The 22,688-nt window shown below is 40.6% G+C and overlaps 1 protein-coding gene across 2 annotated transcripts in view; it reads left to right on the top strand.

The window, feature by feature from the left end:
• Positions 1 to 22,688, top strand: part of SPATA18 (spermatogenesis associated 18) — a 45,972-nt gene that overhangs the window by 5,790 nt on the left and 17,494 nt on the right. For both annotated transcript variants that reach the window (XM_005555305.5, XM_045392624.3), the window contains exons 2-7: positions 3,453 to 3,558; positions 3,689 to 3,804; positions 5,105 to 5,217; positions 14,846 to 14,941; positions 16,599 to 16,838; positions 21,448 to 21,709. In XM_005555305.5, coding sequence (XP_005555362.3) covers positions 3,453 to 3,558; positions 3,689 to 3,804; positions 5,105 to 5,217; positions 14,846 to 14,941; positions 16,599 to 16,838; positions 21,448 to 21,709 — 933 coding nt within the window. The remainder of the gene's footprint in view (positions 1 to 3,452; positions 3,559 to 3,688; positions 3,805 to 5,104; positions 5,218 to 14,845; positions 14,942 to 16,598; positions 16,839 to 21,447; positions 21,710 to 22,688) is intronic.

Raw genomic sequence — 22,688 nt, 5'->3', positions numbered from 1 at the left:
GGATAAATCTGGAGAGTCTGTGCTTTGGAGACAGTATAATTAGTCCATATCTTTGCTCTGTTTGTCTTGTGTGAGTATGTGGGTATGTGTTTACTTGAATAATGTGACCCTATTGCAACTTGATTATCTTGTGCAATGCTTTGTGTTTAGAAGTTGCAGCATGTTGTAACATGTCTTCGGAAGCGGAACTGTGTGACACAGGATATTCTCTCCTGTTATTTAAGTTGTGTTTAAAAACTCATTTGACCAGCATTCCTCTGGGTACCCAGTATGTACCAGGCTCTAGGCAAGGCATAGGAACAGATAGTAATGATACCACAATAATACTTCTAATTATTGTGTACCTCTTTTACACTGGACTCTGCTCATGTGATCAACTACCTCCTAAACGGGAGGAAACAGAGCCTCATATTTAAATGTCTTTTCTAAGGGAATGCAGCTGATAAGTTGAGAACCAGGTTTGAAGAAAGGTCTACCTTATTCCTAAGCCACTGACTCCTTTCAGTACTGCATGCCACCTCATAGATGCCAATTGATAAACACCTTCTGTGTCTGAGATGCTGAACATATATTATTTTGATTTAATTCTAATGCTCCGCAAGGCATTATTATCCCCATTGCATGGGAGAAGAATGGGCTCAGAGAGGTTAAGTAACTTGTGCAGGGTCACACAGAACTGTAGCGCAGCAGAGCTGAGATACGCAGGTTTGCTTGACTCCCAAGCTCATTCTCCATCCACTTAACACATGGAATGATCTTGCCAGAGGGCAAAAGGCTTGTAAGTAGGTAATTGAAGTTCAGTGTAATAAGTGCAGGTATAAAATGGCCACGGCAAGGAGTGCTGAATTAATGAGGAAGAAATGGAGATAGCTGTTCAGGCTATGGGTTTTAAATGCTCTATCATGTCAACATTACGCTGTTAAATCATTCCTTCATCAACTGCTGTTCGGACCCTTCAATTTGCTAGGATACTAGTGGCAACAGATACAAACATGAGCAAAGCAAGATCGTTTTTAAAAAGAACTCAGGCCGGGCGCGGTGGCTCAAGCCTGTAATCCCAGCACTTTGGGAGGCCAAGACAGGTGGATCACGAGGTCAGGAGATCGAGACCATCCTGGCTAACACGGTGAAACCCCGTCTCTACTAAAAAATACAAAAAACTAGCCGGGCGAGGTGGTGGGCGCCTGTAGTCCCAGCTACTCGGGAGGCTGAGGCAGGAGAATGGCGTAAACCCGGGAGGCGGAGCTTGCAGTGAGCTGAGATCCCGCCACTGCACTCCAGCCTGGGCGACAGAGCGAGACTCCATCTCAAAAAAAAAAAAAAAAGAAAAAGAAAAAAGAAAAAAAGAACTCATGATCTTTTTGGGAGGAGAGATTAGATGGACGAGATGGAGAAAAAATGACTACAGGAGAAATCAGTGCTACAACAGAATTAGTTACCAGGTACCATTTACCAAGCATGGAAAGTAAACCAGCTGCCCTCTCAGTTACAAGTCCATCCCATCCAAACTCCATGCCAGGGGTGAAAGGCTCTCCAGGTCAACCTACCCTGCCAAACTCTCTGACTTTCTGTGCCTCTGCCACATTGACATATTCAAGGTTGCTAAACTTGTTCCTGCCACAGAACCTTTGTCCTTGCTGTTCCCACTGCCTGGCATGCTCCTTCCCTAGTGCTGTGCTTCCCTGAATCTTATAACCCAGGAATACTCAAGGGTCCCCTCCACAGAGAAGCCTTCCCTGGATGCCCTCCCCATTCACTCTTGGTCTCATCATCCAATCCTCCCTCTACTCCCAGCATGAAGCATAATCTAAAAGTCAGTATAGATAGTTTACTAGTTAAGAGCATGGGCTGTGGAAGCTGGGCTGCTGGGGTCCAATCTCAGCTCTGATAATTTACTAGCTGGGTAGCCATGAACCAGTTACTTAACCTCTCTGTGCCTCAGCTTTCTCATCTGAAATGGGAATGATAATAGTTCTTCTAACTCCTAGTGTACTAGTGCAAAAATTAGCTGAGTTTATGTAAAGCGCTAATAGAGCCTGGCATATAGGAGAGATATGATAAATACAAAGTGAGTTAATCATCTCATTTACATGCATCCATCCAACGTATAATGAGTCTGAATACAGGGACACTGTAGAATCCAGGGTTGGGAATACAACAACCAACAGGACAGGCCTGTCCTCAAGGAGCTTCCTGCCTGTCTGAACCATTTCCTTGGTTGATGCAGATGTGCATTTGACTTGTAAACTTTTGCCTAGAGATTATCTCAACTTTTCTCTTACTCCTAATTTCTATCCTCCTTATACCCTGCTTTCTGTTCTGGGATTTGTTGTGTCCAGGAGGCACCAAGGACCAATGCCTTATTGCGCCCTGAGGTGACACATAAATCGATGCATTTTTACAACCACGTGATGTTTGTTGCTTGTAGTTGTATTCCTTCTTCTAATGCTGGAGTCAGTTAGAGGTTTGGCTTATGATGAAATGGAAATGGTAGAATCTTTCAAAGAAGTGAGGAAAGCAGATTAATAGCCAAAAGGTTCACTTCTTTGCCTCCTTGTGTTCTGTTCTCATTGCTTAGAATGTTCCACAACCACTGGAACCACCTCCTTTTCCAAGTCTGGCTAATTTCATCTTGGACTAGGTTTCACTTCCTTTGGAAGCCTTCCCAGACTTTCCAAGACAGTGGACTATTGGGTAGAGCTTGCACTCATCTGTGTAGTTAGACTTATTATTCTGCTGCAAAGTAACTGGCTATTCATCTGTCTGCCCCACAAGTCTGCAAGTGCCAAGTCCCTTATATCCTAAACCCAGCAATACCTTCTTGCTGTTAAGAAGTCATGTTCTCTATGCACATACAGTATATACGAATTGAATTTATGTAGAGGACAGGAACCAATAAAGCAGGTAAATTAGGCAGTGATTTGTATTGTCTGACAACAGGTCCATTTAGCTTTTAAATGTATTTTTGTAGGGTTTTACTGAGTAGGATTATTGCTATAAAAAACAACCTCCAAATCTCAGTGGCTTAACACACACAAACCAACTTTCTCAACTATGTGATAATTCAATGCAAGCATTCAGTCAGCAACCTTGCAAATCTTGTGGCTCCACCATCCCTTATGCCCTCAGCATCCTCTCTTGGCTCTTCTGCATTCAGTTGACAAAGGGGAAAAGAAAAAAAAATCATTCAAGAGGTTCCCTTCTGGGCCAGGCCCCGGGCATATATCACTTCCCATCCAGTTAACCAGAATTCAGTTACATGGCCACACGAACTGCTAGGGAAACTGGGAAATGTGGTCTACGGGAGATAAGTTTCGATGACCACACAGCAGTCCTGCTACCAGAGCATACCAGAGCCAGACAGCTCTTGGGTCAAGTGAGACCCTGGTCTGCCTGCAGTGGGTCCCAGAGTGAAGAAATTACCCTGGTTATCTACTGTTTTGTCCTTGCAGACAAACACATGTGATCAAAATCTAAACCACTGCCTTGAACTCATTGAGCAAGTTGCCAAGGTGCAGGGACAACTCTTCGGGATCCTCACAACAGCAGCCCAAGAAGGTGAGAATGGCCTGGTAATTTCCCATCCAGTTCTGCCTGCCTTTCTCTCCTTTCTTGGTGCTTTTTTGTGTTCATTGACTCTTGATGCAGTTGTGTTTCTCTCCCTGGCCTGATGTGTGTATTCTTTTAGGAGGACATAACGATGGTGTGGAAACAATCAAGTCACGCCTTTTGCCTTGGCTGGAGGCTTCCTTTACTGCTGCTTCCATGGGAAAACCTGTTGACAGCAAGGTCCCCTCTCTGCAGGTAGGGATGCTGAAGGATAACCCTTGACTTTCTGAACAGTGAGATAAAACAAATCAGAAACCTCCAAGAGAAGAAGAGGACTTAATTCTGGTAGACTGACAGAGTGTCACAATTTGTGAGAGTTATTGGTGGTTTTCATGGGGACGGTGTTAGTTTTTGAACAGGTGGAGATCAGACTAGAAAGAGAGCACATACCTTGCTTAAGGCATCCACATCATTACATCTGGGCAACCAAAACATTAGTTACTTTACTTTTAAACATTTATATGGATTTACCTATAACCCTTTCTAAAACAGAAGCATTTAGAAAACATTTAGTCTGTTCTGAGAAAACCAAACATCACATGTTCTCACTCATAAGTGAGAGTTGAACAATGAGAATACATGGACACGGGGAGGGGAACAACACAGCAGGGCCTGTCGGGGAATTGCAGGGGTGAGGGGAGAGAAAGCATTAGGACAAACATCTAATGCATGTGGGGCTTAAAACCTAGGTGACAGGTTGATAGGTGCAGCAAACCACCATGGCACACATATATCTATGTAAAAATCCTGCACATTCTGCATGTGTGTCCCAGAACCTAAAGTAAAAAAATAAAAAATAGTAATAATAACAAAAAGAAAGCATTTAGTCCGTTCTGAGCAAGAACCTTATAAGACAGTGGCTGAAGGATCCCTGCTTGGAGATCACTGAGCAGAAAACCAGTTCCTCTTTTATGGCCCTGGAGTAGGTATCTAAACATTTATGTCTCAATTTTCTTATTTGCTGAATGGAGACAATGGTTTTGCTGATCTAATAGGGTCATTTGTGAGAATTAAATGTGATAAGCACAGTAAACAAGCTGCATAGGGTCTGACATGTGTTAAGTACTTTATAGACTTCAGTTATCATTAAGTAATTTTTTTCCCTGACAATGTTTGGATGCTTCTCAGATTTTTATCCTCTGTGTGGGCATTATTCTAGGTATAAAGATGTAGAATGATGTTTCAAAGTCTTTTTGGAAATTGAGGTATAATTTATATTCAGTGAAATCCATAGATTGCTGTTTTGACAAATACGTATACCTGTGTAAATTCACATCTCTATTGGAATATCAGACATCTCCATCACTCCAGAGCATTTCTTGCACCTTCCCCAGGGCAACCATCTTCTGATTTTTATCACTCTAGATTAATTTTGCCTGCACTAGAACTTCATGTGCACTCTTTTGAGATGGACTGTTTTTTTTTTTTTTTTAAATTCATCAATGTCATTTTATATATTCAGACTGTTTTTTGTTTTTTTGGTGTGCCTTTCCAGAACACGTTTGACAGGGAGAGACGTAAAGATCCCAGTCCTCGGGATCGGGACATGCAACAGTTAGACTCTAATTTGAACTCAACCCGGAGTCAACTCAACCAGGTTCAAGACGAGTAAGAGGAATGCAAGTTATCTTTTTCCAAAAAGAATTGTTTTCAATTAAGTTTTAAATTCGAAAGGAGAATAATAGCTCATGTAAAATGTGGGCATTTGTAAATAAGTAATATGATTGTGTGTGTGTCTGTGTGCATGTGTGTATGACAGTGAGAGAGAGAGAGAGAGAGAGTTTAGAGTCAGTGTCTGTGGATTTGGGGACAGGATATATTATGATACCTGGTCCCCTGGTTCCTTCTTTGGAGTTCCTTCTTCATAAGCACATCATCAGCCCATATTGACAAACAGGTAAAGATTGTTAGACAAAAATCTACCTTTTGGGAGAAAAATTTTAAAAGAGATGCAAAAGGGAAAGAATAAAATAGAGTGAACAATCAGGCAAAGAGGAAAATTAAGAGAAAGACAGCAAAAGTCAAATGAAGCAGGCTGCATCTATCTGTCCATTATACTCATTTAAGGGTGTATGTGTGCCTCTCTGAATCCCAAAGAGTCAGAGTCTTTTAAGAAAGGAAGAATTCAAGATTTTGCAATAATTATTAGGTATAAGAATGTATTTTTAAAAAGTTAAGCAATTCCAGGCAACAATAGATGTCAGATGCATGCTGTGGACAGAGCCAGGGTAGCAAACTTAGGGAATCACCACAAAACAAATTGTAGACTTTGAGTTTGTACTTGAGGCGGGTAGACAAATATGTATGAAACTGTGTTTGACATACCTAACAAAAATCCATCAATGGGAATTTCTCCTACTACAGCATTGCTTCATTGCTGACATCAATGGGACAGAAAGGAAGTCTTTTTTTTCCCTTTAATTAATAACTAGTTAAGGCTTGGGATGGAATAATGTGTGGTACTCTGCCTTGTTCTCTGATGACATTTACATTTTTCTAAGGAAAAATATCTGTATTGATTTAGTTTTGCCTGATTATAAAAATAATACAATTTTCTTTTTCAAAATGCATACAACAAATAAAAATTGATGAAAATCACCTGTTTTCTTGTCCCCATTAACATTTTGGTATATTTTACTCCAGACATTTTTTCTTTGTGCCTGCACCTCCACACACACCGATTCATATTTCCAACTGGAATCATAATCAATGAGCAGTTATATACCTGAAGCAGTCAACATTTATAATTGTAATATGCAAAAAGCATACAATCTGTAATTTATTTCAACTAATGTGAGCTTATTTTGAAGGATCCTTCAATAAGCCACTTCAAGGTCACACAGTCATTTTTGGTTTATCGTAGTCCATTTTCTGTAAACATTCAGCTCATTCCAAATGCAAACATGCATTAAGAGCTGTGTACCCTCTCATGGGGTCTCCCTTCCCCTCATCCTTTCTAGGGAAGGGATGCTTGTATACTCTCCTGGTGACGGACAAGAAGAGTTTTTGGTCTTGTACTGCCCTCTGGGTTCTTGCTGGCCTTAATTTCTTGTAGGCACTAGTGTCTCGTGCTGATGGGTCCTGAGTTGTGCATGTCTTGTCTGGGAAGGTCTCCTGGGACATTAGCTAGCAATTGCTGCAGATGACCCTACGTTTTCCTCTAGTTGTGAGGCAGGGCATCAAAACTTTACTGGTTCTTGATGGCTGTCAGCACTAGTAGGGGCCAGGGTTTCCCACTTTTCTTTCTTGTTTCAGTGACACTGTTGTTACCTACAAGGGGCACCATGGATCAAGAAATTTAATGCATGCTTTAAAAAAACTTTTCATTTGAAAATAATTTCAAACACAGCAAATCCGCTAGAATAGCACTAAAAATTTCCGTATGCCCTTTCATATGCCTTTTGCCCTATTTGCTTTATCACGTGTGTGTTCCTTCTCTCTCTCTATATATATTTTCTCTACCAACCATTAGAAAGTTGCATACATGAAGATGCTTGCTGCTTTTCCCTGGATTTCTTAGTTTTTATTTTTGTTTTTAATTTTTTATTATACTTTTTCAACGTGCAGATTTGTTACATATGTATACATGTACCATGTTGGTGTGCTGTACCCACTAACTCATCATTTACATTAGGTATATCTTCTAATGCTATCCCTCCCCACTCCCCATACCCCATGACAGGCCCCGGTGTGTGATGTTCCCCATTCTGTGTCCAAGTGTTCTCATTGTTCAATTCCCACTGCAGTGTTTGGTTTTCTGTTCTTGCGATAGTTTGCTGAGAATGATGGTTTCCAGCTGCATCCATGTCCCTACAAAGGACATGAACTCATCCTTTTTTATGGCTGCATAGTATTCCATGGTGTATATGTGCCACATTTTCTTAATCCAGTCTGTCGTTGATGGACATTTGGGTTAGTTCCAAGTCTTTGCCATTGTGAATAATGCCGCAATAAACATATGTGTGCATGTGTCTTTATAACAGCATGATTTATAGTTCTTTGGATATATACGCAGTAATGGGATGGCTGAGTCAAATGGTATTTCTAGTTCTAGATCCTTGAGGAATCGCCACACTGTCTTCTACAATGGATGAACTAGTTTACAGTCCCACCAACAGTAAAAAGTGTTCCCATTTCTCCACATCCTCTCCAGCACCTGTTGTTTCCTGACTTTTTATTGATTGCCATTCTAACTGTTGTGAGATGGTATCTCATTGTGGTTTTGATTTGCATTTCTCTGGTATCTCATTGTGGTTTTGATTTGCATCGCTAGTGATGATGAGCATTTTTTCATGTGTCTGTTGGCTGCATAAATGTCTTCTTTTGAGAAGTGTCTGTTCATATCTTTTGCCCATTTTTTGATGGTTTTTTTTTTTCTTGTAAGTTGGATTCCTAGGTGTTTTATTCTCTTGGAAGTAATTGTGAATGGGAGTTCATTCATGATTTGGCTCTCTGTCTGTTATTGGTGTATAAGAATGCTTGTGATTTTTGTACATTGATTTTGTATCCTGAGACCTTGTTGAAGTTGCTTATCAGCTTAAGGAGATTTGGGTCTGAGATGATGGGGTTTTCTAAATATACAATCATGTCATCTGCAAACAGGGACAATTTGACTTCCTCTTTTCCTAATTGAATATCCTTTATTTCTTTCTCTTGCCTGATTGTCCTGGCCAGAACTTCCAAATTATGTTAAATAGGAGTGGTGAGGAAGGGCATCCCTGTCTTGTGCCAGTTTTCAAGGGCAATGCTTCCAGTTTTTGCCCATTCAGTATGATATTGGCTGTGGGTTTGTCATAAATAGTTTTTATTATTTTGAGATACATTCCATCAATACCAAATTTATTGAGAGTTTTTAGCATGAAGGGCTGTTGAATTTTGTCAAAGGCCTTTTCTGCATCTATTGAGATAATCATGTGGTTTTTGTCTTTGGTTCTGCTTATATGCTGGATTACGTTTATTGATTTGCATATATTCACACAGCTTTGCATCCCAGGGATGAAGCCCACTTGATCATGGTGGATAAGCTTTTTGAGGTGCTGCTGGATTCAGTTTGCCAGTACTTTATTGAGGATTTTTGCATCGATGTTCATCAGGGATATTGGTCTAAAATTCTCTTTTTTTGTTGTGTCTCTGCCAGGCTTTGGTATCAGGATGATGTTGGCCTCATGAAATGAGTTAGGGAGGATTCCCTCTTTTTCTATTGATTGGAATGGTTTCAGAAGGAATGGTACCAGCTCCTCCTTGTACCTCTGGTAGAATTCGGCTGTGAATCCGTCTGGTCCTGGACTTTTTTTGGTTGGTAGGCTATTAATTATTGCCTCACTTTCAGAGCCTGCTATTGGTCTATTCAGGGATTCAACTACTTCCTGGTTTAGTCTTGGGAGAGTGTATGTGTCCAGGAATTTATGCATTTCTTCTAGGTTTTCTAGTTTATTTGCATAGAAGTGTTTATAGTATTCTCTGATGGTAGTTTGTACTTCTGTGGGGTCTCCCAGTTAGGCTACTCGGGGGTCAGGGACCCACTTGAGCAGGCAGTCTGTCTGTTCTCAGATCTCAAACTCAGTGCTGGGAGAACCACTACTCTCTTCAAACCTCAGTTGGAAATGCAGAAATCACCCATCTTCTGTGTTGCTCACGCTGGGAGCTGGAGGCTGGAGCTGTTCCTATTCAGCCATCTTGGAACCCTTTATTTTTATTTTTATGTTATTTCAATAGATTTTGGAGAACAAGTGGTATTTGGTTACATGGATAAATTCTTTGGTGGTGATTTCTGAGATTTTGGTGCACCTGTCACCTGAGCGGTATACAGTACAGCCATTGTGTAGTCTTTTATCCCTCACCCTCCTCCTTTCTTTCCCTCCAAGTCCCCAAAGTCCATTATATCATTCTTATGCCTTTGCATCCTCATAGCTTAACTCCCACTTATAAGTGAGAATATATGACATTTGGTTTTCCATTCCTGAGTTACTTCACTTAGAATAATGGCCTCCAGCTCCATCCAAGTTGCTGCAAAGGCCATTATTTCATTTCATTGTATGGCTGACTAGTACTTCATGGTATATATATACCACATTTTCTTTATCCCCCCATTGGTTGATGGGCACTTACGTTGGTTCCATATCTCTGCAACTGTGCATTGTACTGCTATAAACATACATGTGCACGTGTCTTTTTCATAAGATGGCTTCTTTTTCTTTGGGTAGGTATGCAGTAGTGGGATGGCTGTATCAAATTGTAGTTCTACTTTTAGTTCTTTAAGAAATCTCCACACTGCTTTCAATAGTGGTTGTACTAGTTTACATTCCCACCAGCAGCATAAAAGTTTTCCCTTTTCTCCACATTTACTCCAACAGCTATTGTGTTTTGATTTTGTAATTACGACAATTCTTGCAGGAGTAAGATGATATCGCATTATGATTTTAACTTGCGTTTCCCTGGTAATTAGTGATGTTGAGCATTTTTTTCATATGTATATTGGCTGTTTGTATATCTTCTTTTGAGAATTGTCTATTCATGTCCTTTGCCCACTTTTTAATGGGATTAATTGTTTTTTTTTTCTTGCTGACTTTTTTTGACTTCATTGTAGATACTGGATATTAGCCCTTTGTCGAATGCATAGTTTGTGAATATTTTCTCCCATTATGTGGGTTGTCTGTTTACTCTGCTAAGCAGAAATTTGTTTTTGTTTCTTTGTTTCTTCTGCTGTGCAGAAGTTTCTTAGTTTAATTAGGTCTCATTTTATTTATTTTGTTTTTTGTTGCATTTGCTTTTGGGTTTTTAGGCATGAATTCTTTGCCTAAACCAATATCTAAAAGAGTTTCTGATGTTATCTTCTAGAACGTTTGTGGTTTCAGCTCTTAGATATAAGTCTTTGATCCATCTTGAGTTGATTTTTGCATAAGGTGAGAGGTGAGGATCCAGTTTCATTCTTCTACATGTGGTTTGCCAGTTTTCCAAACTCCATTTGTTGAATAGGGTGTCTTTTCTCCACTTTGTTTAGTTTTAACCCACCTGTGATTCTTATTCTGTTTTTAAATTTAAAGTATCACTAAAAGAATTTGTTCTCCACATTCTGTGGTAGCCAATTCTCTCTTCCCTCCCTTACTGTGCCTACTTGTCTCTTAAGCCAGGGTGCTGCCCCTCTATGGAATGAATGGGCCACCCAAAGTGGTTCCCTATGTCTAACCTGTGGAGACTGGATTGGTTCTGATTTAGTCCCAAAATGCAAATTCCAATAATTATGGACAAATGGCCACACGTCTGCACAGGTTTGATGAACCCTCAGGCAAGGGAAGACTTCTAGATTTTATGCCTGGATTTTGGTTAGGAATCTTGCTTTTCCTACTCTCCTATATCTAAAGTATCAGAATGTCCAATTGAATCTATCTCCTATACTTTCACACCTGCCCTTTTCTATTCCACCACCTTTGCCATGGTTCAATCCTCTGATATCTTTTTCCTGAACCAATTGCTTCCTTCTAACTGGCTTCCCCACTTCCATTCTTGGTCAACCACCATCCATTTTCCACTTAGCAAATATATATATACATACATATATATATATATCATTCTTTTTTTTTTTTCTGTTTTTGTTTTGAGACAGAGTCTCGCTCTGTCACCCAGGCTGGGGTGCAGTGGTGCGATCTCGGCTCACTGCAAGCTCTGCCTTCCAGGTTCATGCCATTCTCCTGCCTTAGCCTTCTGAATAGCTGGGACTACAGGTGCCCGCCACCACACCTGGCTAGTTTTTTGTATTTTTAGTAGAGATGGCATTTCACCGTGTTAGCCAGGATGGTCTCGAACTCCTGGCCTCATGATCCGCCCGCCTTGGCTTCCCAAAGTGCTGGGATTACAGGCGTGAGCCACGGCACCCAGTCATATCAAATCATCCTTCTGATTAAAAGCTGTTAGTCTGCTCCTTTTTCAAATATTATATTTTATTTTAAGTTCCCGGATACACGTGCAGGATGTGCAGGTTTCTTATATGGGTAAATATGTACCACGGTGGTTTGCTGCACAGATTAACTCATCACCTAGGTATTAAGCCCCACATGCATTAGCTATTTATACTGATGCTCTCCCTTCTCCCAGCCCCCAACAGGCCCCAGTATATATAGTTCCCCTCCCTGTGTCCTTGTGTTCTCATTGTTCAGCTCCCACTTATGAGTGAGAACATGTAGTGTTTGGTTTTCTGTTTCTGCGTTAGTTTACCAAAGATAATGGCTTCTAGTTTCATCTATTTCCATGCAAAGGACATAATCTTATTCTTTTTTTGGCTATATAGTATTCCATGGTGCGTATGTACCACATTTTCTTTATTTGGTCTATCATTGATGGGCATTTGGGCTGATTCCATGTCTTTGCTATTGTGAACAGTGCTGCAATAAACATACATAAGCATGTATCTATAATATAATTATTTATATTCCTTTGGGTATATACCCAGTAATGGGATTGCTGGGTCAAATGGTATTTCGGTTCTAGATCCTTGAGGAATCACCACACTGTCTTCCACAATGGTTGAACTAATTTACATTTCCACTAACAGTGTGAAAAATTTCCTATTTCTCTGCAGCCTCGCCAGCATCTGTTGTTTCTTGACTTTTTAATAATTGCCATTCTGACTGGCATGAGATGGTATCTCATTGTGGTTTGATTTGCATTTCTCTAATAATCAGTGATGTTGAGCTTATTTTTATATGTTTGTTGGTCGCATAAATGTCTTGAGAAGTGTCTGTTCATGTTCTTTGCCCACTTTTTGATGGGGTTGTTTGTTTTTCTCTTATAAGTTTGTTTAAGTGGTCTCTTCTCTTTATACTTAGAAAAAATTCTAAATTTCTCACCAGGGCTCTCATAGCAGCCCTACTGATCTGGCTGTATTTCTGCCCCAGTGTCATCTGTCACTTTCTCCTGACCCAGTCTACTGTCTACTTCCTCACCTTGAGGCCTTTGCCTGTGCTCTTCCATTGCCTGAAAGAACTTTCCAGTCTTCCACTGGCTCTTTGCATGCCTGGTCTTTATTATCTTACAAGTCTCAGCTTAAATGTGCCTTTCTCAGAGTCCTTCTGTGACCACCATACATTGAAAGGTCTTTCTTCTCTCTAATTCTCTTTCACGGTGATCTGCTTTTCTCATAATAGCACTTATGAGAAAAGTTAGAGAGTGAAGTCACAACTGGGAACTTAAAAAAATAAACTTGCTTGTATATATATGATCTATCTCCCCAACTAACCTGGAAGATCCAAAGGGTTACTGTCTTGCATTGCTTTCTTGACACTGTTGTATCTCCAGTACTGAGCATCATGCCTAGCTCACAGTAAGTACTCAATAATCTGCTCAATGAATGGATACACAACAAAATATTTAAATAGAATGTCAGCCTGATTAAAACAATTCTTAGCATATGAATGTACTTTTCTTTCTTCTCTTTGTATGATATCCAAACACATGAAATTAGCATGTATGTTTGCTTGTATGTGCATCCGCTTATGTGTGTTAGGAGAAAAATACCCAAGTTCTTAATTCTTGCTTGTATTTTCCTCCTTTTCTTGATCCATTTTCTACAGTTTCTTTTCTCTTGATAAAAATGCTCGTTTTCACATATTTACTTTTAAAAACTTGTTATCTCTTTATATTTGAATTAGATCATACTAGTTTCCTTTCAATCTCCAATAGTCATATTATGAAGTTAATGCTATTTTTTGCTTTCTTTTCATCTTTAGATATTTCATTCATTCATTCCTTTCTCATTAAAAAAATATACCTTGTGACAGGCACTGTTTAGGTGCTGGGGGTAGAGATGAATAAAATAAAATTATTGCTCTCAAATAGTTTATAGTGTGAATGCAATGAGGTAAATGTGAGTGGAGCGCCGAGAAGGGGAAACAAACTTTGCTTGGGAGAGTTGGGGATAGTATGTGGAAGACTCTTGCTGAATGCGCATTTATTAGAGGAGGAAGCAGGTAGGGGATGGAATTTTGGATGTCTGGTTAAGATCTGTGGGATTGACAGGGATGCTGTTAGCACATTATTTCTCAGGCTGCTCCACTCTCAAAGTGAAAATCCCAGTGTTTTGCCCTCCACTGTTCTTCCATCTAGAGGGAAGGATAAAGGCTGATGTGAGTTTGGAAGGCAACTGCACTACCTTAGCCTCAGGACAAGTGCTATGATCTCTCTGGCAGAGTCAGAGAAGTCAAGAAGACTTTGTCAACTCAAGTCTCACTGTTCTGGGGTAACCTCATTGAGGACCATTGGTCTTTATTCAGCATCATCTATCTCACTTCCATTTTTTTTTTGGAGACATGCTCTTACTTTGCCACCCAGGCTGGAGTGCAGTAGCACAATCAAAGCTCACTGCAGTTTCAAACTCCTAGTCTGAAGAGATTCTCCCACCTCAGCCTCCTGAGTAGCTGGGACTACAGGCACACACCACCACACCTGGCTTTATTTATTTATTTATTTTTTTATGGAGACAGGGTCTCACTGTGTTGCACAGGCTGGTCTTGAACTCCTGAGTTCAAGAGATTCTCCTGCCTTGGCTTCCCAAAGTGTTGGAATTACAGACATGAGCTACTGCACCCAGACCCACTTATTTTTTAAATTAGATAGACCTAAATAATACGATTTATTATGATTTGTCTACCATGAAGAGGATTTGAAACTGGTAATGACAGAGATACAGTGAAAACTCAGAGAATTTGTGTTCAATAAGTAGTAGAAGTCAGAGGCAGGAAGACATGAAGTACCTGATTGTCAAGGGTGATTGTGAGGACTTTATAGGTGGGCACATAATTTTTTTAAATATTGAGGAAGTCTGCAGCTCCACAGTGCAAAGCAATAAAAATTGATGTTGGTATATTGTAGAAAAATGGAGGTTTTGTAGAGAAAGCCAACCTGGGGCTTTGATGTAATTAGAGCAGATGAATTAGGAGGGTGAGAAGGAGAAATTGAACAAGTTTCTTTGTCCTTTATATTCTAATACTAATAGTCTTTTGGGGGTAGTAGCTCTGTAATTTCCCAGTGTTTGACATTGAGCAAAGGATGTTACCATGTTTTAGCATACAAGTCCACCACAATTTTTGCAATATTACCTGATTGAATGCAGATATCTTTTAACTTGATCTTGTTTATGTTGAACTATGTCATATACCAGAAGTTCCTAAGTGAGCCTCTGCCTTGATTTAGAAAGTCTGCCAATTTTGAAAAATCTGTCTTTAGTTACTGATTTCTCTTACAGTCTGGCTGAAACTGAAAAGAATCTTGAAGAAACCAAGAACAGATCGGCCATATCCCTGTTGGCTGCAGAGGAGGAAATAAATCAGCTAAAAAAGCAGTAAGAAAAAAATGACAGGATTATTGCAGCCTAAATCATTGAATTTAGCTTTTTTGGTGCTCCATTACAACATGAAAGAATCTGTTCACCACCAGAGAGAAAATGCAGAAATATTTTTATTAATTATACATATATATTTACTACAAAAATATTACTTATCTACTATAGAAAACTTCCAAAGTACAACATAGTATAAAGGAATACAGAAACCCTTTCATAACTCCAGAGCCAGTGACTGTTAACATTTTGCATTCCTTCCTATTAATATATTAATAATAGAGTTAAGACTACAGAATAAAGTATATAAGTATACAATTTTGGATCCTAACTTTTCACCTGACATTGTTTTCCTCTGTCACTAAGAAAAAATACTGCAGAAGTTAGTTTTAAATAGGTTCATTATGTTCCATCATTTGGGGATTGAATATTTACTTGTATACTAATTTTCAACATTGAAAATAATATTGGGATAATTTTTGTGGAAAAATCTCAGTTGAGCCATCTGATTATTCCTTATAGATAAAATTCTAGAAGGGGAAAATAAACATTGATCTTTTAGGGTTATATCTTCCTGGATCTTAATTTTGATCCCCCCCTCCCAAAAGAATAAGTGGGAGGTGTATTTTACACACACACACACACCCCCCTTTTGATTATCTTCACACGTGTTCCAGTGGTTCTGATTTCATCAGGAACACCCATAAATCTTAGCTAGGAACACTGTTCTAATTTCTACTTCTGTCTTCCCCTTCCTCATCATTTTAATCTCTAATTTCCTATTTGTTAAACCTTCTCAAATCCATCGATCATATTACTCATCAATTACCTATAGCACCAATTCTTTTCTTTACTGTTTGTATTGCAGCTTTTCATTCCATTACATCTTTAGCTTCTTTGCATCCTTCTTAATCCTACTTTCTTATCTTCTTAATCTTACCTTTTCATCATACACCCTTGTCATTTTCATCACAGCATGTTCTCTTCTTCCGGCTTTTGCTTTTGTTTTATGGTGGCCACGCCTCTTTGTAGCTTGATGAGGATGCCAATTTTATTTCTAAAGATTTTTTTTTGTTTGCTACATTATTTTCATAGGTTCATACTTCTAGCTAGTTTTGTGGATGTTATTCAGTTCCCATTATAGTTTTCTCTCATATTCCAACTATTCAGAGAATCAAAGATTCTAATTAATATTAAATATTCCAATTAATGTGTTACAAATATAATTGAGACTATTCAGAGAATCAGAGAACTAGTGAGGGTAGGAGATTATATTGTAGAACTGCTTCCTGCGTAGCTTTTGGAGGTCAAATGTTTTCAGCGTGCAGTTAAGATCTGTCCCATACTGTCCAACATGGGACAGTATGACTATAAGTCCAGTGTTTTTGCTACAGGATCTGTATGAGTGTCCTTTCTTTAGGAATTTTTCCCCATGCAAGCTGCAGACATAGAGTGGCATCCTGACCCTGGGAGTTCTGCTCCTTGCTAATTTGTTCATTCACATGTATTTCCAACAGTTTCCCAATGCAATAATGGCAGGCTGAGTAGAATAGCCTCTGTTGGTAAGCATGCCAATTGCTGCTTATTACCTTTCCTTCCTTCCTTCACTCCCTCCCCTCTCCTCTCTTCCCTTCCTCTGCCCTCTCTCTTTGCTGTTCAGGCTTAAAACTCTTCAAGCTCAGGAGGATGCCCGCCACAGACACACAGATCAGAGGAGCTCAGAGAATAGGCGGTCAGAGCCTCGGAGCTCTGAGGAGCGGAGGTGTGAGCAGTGGAGTTCACTCAAGCGGAATGCAGACCAGCGGGACACAGAAGTCACATCCGATTATAAGAAACAGCTCCGAAACCTGAAGGAGGAAATAGCTGTTCTGTCTGCTGAGAAAAGTGCACTCCAAGGAAGGTCAGACAAACTCTCAAATATCTAATTTAGGCTCTTTTTGCTAAGTTAAGGGATCGGGGAGGGGAAAATAAGTAAAATGATAAAATGATACCCTGAATCAAAACCTCAGCAATCTGGCAAGCTTTCAATTGTAAAGGGATTGTTTTCTTAACTGCTCCCCTTCCAGAGAGAGAAAATACCTCCTGAGTTGCCAGCATTTGGACACTAATTAACTTTGGGCTGAGAGATATGGAGAAGGAAAATTCTTTTTTTTTTTTTTTTTTTGAGACAGAGTCCTGCTCTGTCGACCAGGCTGGAGTGCAGTGGCATGATCTCGGCTCACTGCAACCTTTGCCTCCTGGGTTCAAGTGATTCTCCTGCCTCAACCTCCCGAGTAGCTGAGATTACAGACACACACCACCATGCTCGGTTAATTTTGTTCTTACTTTTAGTAGAGATGGGGGTTCACCATGTTGGCCAGGTTGGTCTCGAACTCTTGGCCTCAGGTGATCTGCCTGCCTCCACCTCCCAAAGTGCTGGGATTACAGGCGTGAACCACCATGCCCGGTTGTAAGGAAAGTTCTTTGACTTGAAACCAGAATTGTGCGGGCCTATGGTGCAAGAGGTGGTACCCTCATGGAAAAACTGTTCTGTAATATGAGGGTCATTTTCTCTGAGGCCTGGGAGTCCTCCCTCCAGGGATACTGTCCATTTTACTGCAGGGTATTTCCCTTTTGTATCTGACTTTGATGGGATGTGTAGGTGAAGTGTTCTTGTGAAATCCCTTTCTACTTATGGACAGATGTTAAGACAGGCCATCAAGATAGTGTTAAGTAAGGACAAAGGAGATGTTCCTCTGGAGTCTCTGCATTTTCCTTATTCTTTTTAACAACCCCCCTCAAGCACCTAATGTGTTCTGCTCCAGGCTGTGAAAGTCCCTATTCCCATTCTCTAAATGTCACCACAGTCTTTAATTTTGAGGAATCATTCTGTCAGTGTTGTGTTTGTGCCAACTTGTATTGACTCCCAAGAATGAATTATGTGCCTGTTTGACATGGTGGTAGTATTTACACCACGGGAATTGGCAAACACCATAAGTGAGTCTCACCCTACCCAACCCAACCTCCCTGGCTGTTGTACTCAGTTTTGCATTACCTTTTGCCAGATAGTTTCTTCTGTAAAACCTCCCTTTTTGGAGACCCATTTACTTCGGGCTAGCTAGTCTGATAATTTACTTCATACTTGAGGGCAATATAACTTTTTATAGATACAGTAGTTTATAATATACCTAGTACTTCCACATGTATTTGCTCATCTGACCTTCTAATCCCCACCTCCACCCTAAAATAGGGCAAAAGTTATGTATCTGAAAACTGGGAATTCCAGCTACATAGGAGGTTGTCATGGGGAAGATTGCTTGAGCCCAGGAATTCTAGACAAGCCTGGGCAATGTGGCAAGAACTCATCTCTAAAAAGAGTTAAAAAATAAATAAATTAGCTGGGTATGCCTGTGGTCCTAGATCCTCTGGAGGCTGAGGCAGGAGGAACTCTTTAGCCCAGGAGTTCAAAGCTGCAGTGAGCTATGATTGAGCTAAGGGATTTTTGGAAACCAATCAGTAAAGGTTTTGGCCCAGTTTTGGTTACTTTGGGAGAGTGTGTTTAACCATTTGGCTTGTTCAAAAATTTCTTGGACATGAGTTTCCACTTTTCTAGACACATTAATGTAGATCAACAGGTTTTACTGATGACAGCACCTTGCTCAGCTAGGAGATAATCTAGAGCTCGTCTATTTCAAAAACCATTCCTGCTAGTGAGCCTAAAGACCTTTCTAGCAGCGATAGACTTGCACCAGTATTTGCTAAGGCCAGTATTTGCCAGTATTTCAAGGGAGGTGGTAAGTTTCCGTGATGTGATTTCATGGTAAGTAAAACTTCCCCAAGGGGCAAGAGTTGTGATAGTTCCCACAACTCTGGCCACAGTAAATCCTAGGGCCCTTTTTCTTCTAGAATGGGATTCTAGATTGGAAATTATGTTCAAGACAATGATTTGGGTGGGAGCTATTGTACCCAGAGTACAAACACCATAATGAAAAGAATCATGAGGATGGAATAAAGCCAAAGATTAAAAAGAGTTTAAATAATTTTTAGCAGTGCCACAAAGCCATAAGAGCCCAGGAGGGGCAGCCAGGTAATATGGTGTGGTTGGTTTCATTAAAATGTTGGAAACAAAGGAAAGGGACCTCTTGACAGTTTTTGAGAGGCTCCACAGGAGAGGAAAAGTCATGTTAATGTCCCAACTGGTTGGGTGGGTGGGGGGCGCAGCGGTGGTGTTCAAAACCAGGGAAGTGTATGTGCAATGGATAGGATATAAGTGACATGATGGTTATTTCCCACATTGGTTTTATCATTCTAGTAACATACATGAGTGGTATTAGGAGTGCAAGGGATGGTGTATACTGGAGGCCTTACTATATTCGTTTGTTTGAAAGGCTTAAAAATGGGCAGTGATGAGATAGATTCAGAGTTTTGTTGTAAGAGCCTAAGGCCTCAAATGGGTTAATGTTACCCACAGGAGTATCCCAGGGTGTACATCCCAAAGTAGCATTACAATTAAAGAAGTTCCAATGATATTGTAAGTATGGATGGTGGGGGAAGTAATAAGATTACACAAAGGTGGAGATGTTTCCCATTTTACCAGCATAGAGAGAAATGGTTAGGGTAGGAAGGTGTGTTAAAAATCTTACTCAGCCACAATTAGATTTACCCAAAGCTCATCCACAGAAATGGAAAAGATAGGGGCCTGGAAGAACTGAAGGCCCCACCAGTCATCTAGAGGATGACTTTCAGAGGCTTGATTATAATCCAGGAATAGAGTTAGAGGTGCATGTCCTTCCCCTTGTCCTTGTTCTGCAGAATCCCCTTGTCAGGTATGTTGGTGAGGTTGTGGCTATTATGGCTTAGGAGAAAGAAGTGCCCCTCTGTCACGAGGAAGGGAGGGACACTCACTTTTCTAATGATGCTCTTGTTTGCAAGGAGAATAGGGTCCTCATTGTAACCTGGAGGTGGCTTGTAACCTGGAGGCTTTGGACATTTTCTACTCTAGTGTCCTGGATTTCTGCAGCGATGACAGACCCCTGTTCTGGTAGTGTTATGGGGACGAGCCTTGGGATTATTGGCTAATGAAAAAGAATGTGCCAATGCTGTCACCATGTAATGAGTGTGGTGCTGGCACTTTTCCTCCTCAAATGGAACTGTTTTTATTTTAGATATTTCCTCCTGATTATTGAAAATCTTAAAGGCTATGTTTAATAAAGTAAGAAAGGGAGTTTGTGGGCCTTGTTCTAAGTTTTAGAGTTTTTGTCTGATGTCTGGGGAGGTCTGACTTAAAAAATATATGGCCAGAATGGATAGGCCCTTAGGGATTGGGGGGTCAAAACTTGTATATTTATGCATGTCCTCCACCAGTGTAGCCTGGAAAAGGATGGGACTCTCAGATGGCTCCTGGGTGATTTCTTGTAATTTAGAAAAATTAACAGGTTTTACTACTGCCTTTTTCATTTCTTCCAACAAAAAAGAGATCATATAATCTCATCTGCCCTTGCCTCTGTTTGGGCCGGCATCAGTGGCCTGGTATTGCCAATTGGGTTCTGTGTTGGGGACAGCTTCTGCCCCAGCTTTAGCATTGTTAGGATTATGAACATGAGCTTCATCTGCCCAAGCTTGACCATATGCGTGACCTTTCTTCATGGGAACAGCAAGTAGTTAATACCACAAATATGTCTTGCTAGGTTCAATCAAAGGCAATAGTCAAAACCTGAAATTCTTGAATGAACTTAGAGGGATCCTGGCTAAATGAACCCAAACTTGGATTAAATTTGTGAAAGATCAGACATTGGAAAAGGGACATGAACTTGGATTGCTCCTAAATCTCCATTAGCCACCTCACAGACAGGCAAAACATTTTGAGATTTTCCGAGGACTCTGTACCAGTGTTATATGTAACTCCTGTGTGAGTATCTGAGAGGGATAAAGTATCTGGACATGGGGGTGATTGATTAGGGGATGGAGCAGATGGGGAGAGTATAGGCGAAGCATGAGCAGGCTGAGGACAGCGTGATAGGCAAAAGGGTCAGACACCAGAATCAAGGAGGGAGGAAGTTCCTTGAAAGGATACATGAAAATTTTTATGTAATTTTGAGGTTTTGGATAAAGCCAGAAAGACCTGAACATATGGGACCTCTGAATCCCTTTTGAGGTTCTGGTAAAATGAGTCTAGATGTAAAATAATATTGTGATGCAAAGTTCCATTAATAGGTCAATTAGATTTATTAGGGACTACAAAAGAAAATTATATGCTTCTTTTTGAGAGTTTATAGGTCAAAATGGGACTGATTTTTAAGAATGCATGCATTCTGAAGATGTATAGAAATTCTAGTTACTTATAAATTTTGGGGAAAGAAGTCTGGTACCAGATGCTGGAGTCAGATGATAGGGAAGTCTAATCACTTCTGAATTACTCAGATAAGGAGTTTTGCCTTCCGATGGTCGGATTGATTGGCCACCAGGTGATCTTTGCTTTACTCAAGAAGTAAATCAAAGGGTTTCCCTGGCTGATTCTGGCTCACCAACAGGTCCTCCAGGAGCCGGTCTCCCAGCCCTGCCCCTCGCAGCCGTAGCTGCAGCCGCAGCCGATCTGCCAGCCCCTCCACGGCTGTCAAGGTCAGGAGCCCGTCCCCAAACCGCTCCAAGCTGTCTAATGTGGCGCGCAAGGCTGCCCTCTTGTCCCGCTTCAGCGATTCTTATTCCCAGGCCCGCCTGGACGCGCAGTGCCTGCTGCGGCGCTGCATCGACAAGGCTGAGACCGTTCAGCGGATCATCTACATCGCCACAGTGGTATGTGACGCCTGCGGGACCCCCGGCTCCTTGGGGCAGCGCGGAGACAAGTTTGGTAACGTGAATGGAACAACATACAAAGACTAGTGGATCCTGAGGTCACAGAAGCGGGGGAGATTCCAGTCCCCAAATCTGTCTCCTTCCTTCTTTTTCATCCTCCTTCCCTTTCTTCCTCCTTTCCTTCCTTTCTTTCTTTCCTTCCTTCCTTCCTTCCTTCCTTCCTTCCTTCCTTCCTTCCTTCCTTCCCTCCCTCCCTCTTTCCTTCCTTCCTCCCTCCCTCTTTCCTTCCTCCCTCCCTCTTTCCTTCCTTCCTCCCTCCCTCCTTTCTTTCCTTCCTCTTTCTCTCTTCCCATCTCTCTCCCTCTCTCCTTCCTTCTCTCCCTTCTTTCCCTCCCTCTCTCCATCTCTTCCTCCTTCTTTCCTTCCTTTCTCCCTTCTTCCTCCATTGTTTCCTTCCTCTCCTTCCTTCCTTCCTTCCTTCCTTCCTTCCTTCCTTCCTTCCTTCCTTCCTTCCTTCCTTCCTTCCTTCCTTCCTTCCTTCCTTCCCTTTCATTACAAATAGTTGGGGGGTGAATCATTTTCACAATCGATAACTATACATATATATACGAATAGTTATATAATATTTATTTAGTTAGTTATATTGACCGGGCATTTGTTTAAGAAGTATCCATAAATGCCGGACTATCTCAAATGGGTTTATAAAAAGTTGATTTGCACTGTACCTTTTGTCTAATATGGGCATATTAGACACAGTGGATATATTATTGCTAATGGCTGTCATTTGGTTTCCTTTAGTTCTTAAAAAAAATTAGAAGGTTGTGATTGCGTTAACACTTCTGTTTATTTAATTAAGAGTAGTTATTAAAACTGCTAACATATCAGCTATTTGAGTATGGCAAATTTTAAAAGTGCATACATGTATTCTTCCAAAACAAATGTTTGTTTTATGGGTTAATGCCATACAAAGATACTGAGA

This window comes from Macaca fascicularis, chromosome 5 (assembly GCF_037993035.2).
Source record: "Macaca fascicularis isolate 582-1 chromosome 5, T2T-MFA8v1.1".
In the NCBI taxonomy this organism is placed as follows: domain Eukaryota; kingdom Metazoa; phylum Chordata; class Mammalia; order Primates; family Cercopithecidae; genus Macaca; species Macaca fascicularis.
The sequence above is the reverse complement of the archived record's forward strand: the minus strand, read 5'-3'. Positions and strand labels throughout refer to the sequence as shown.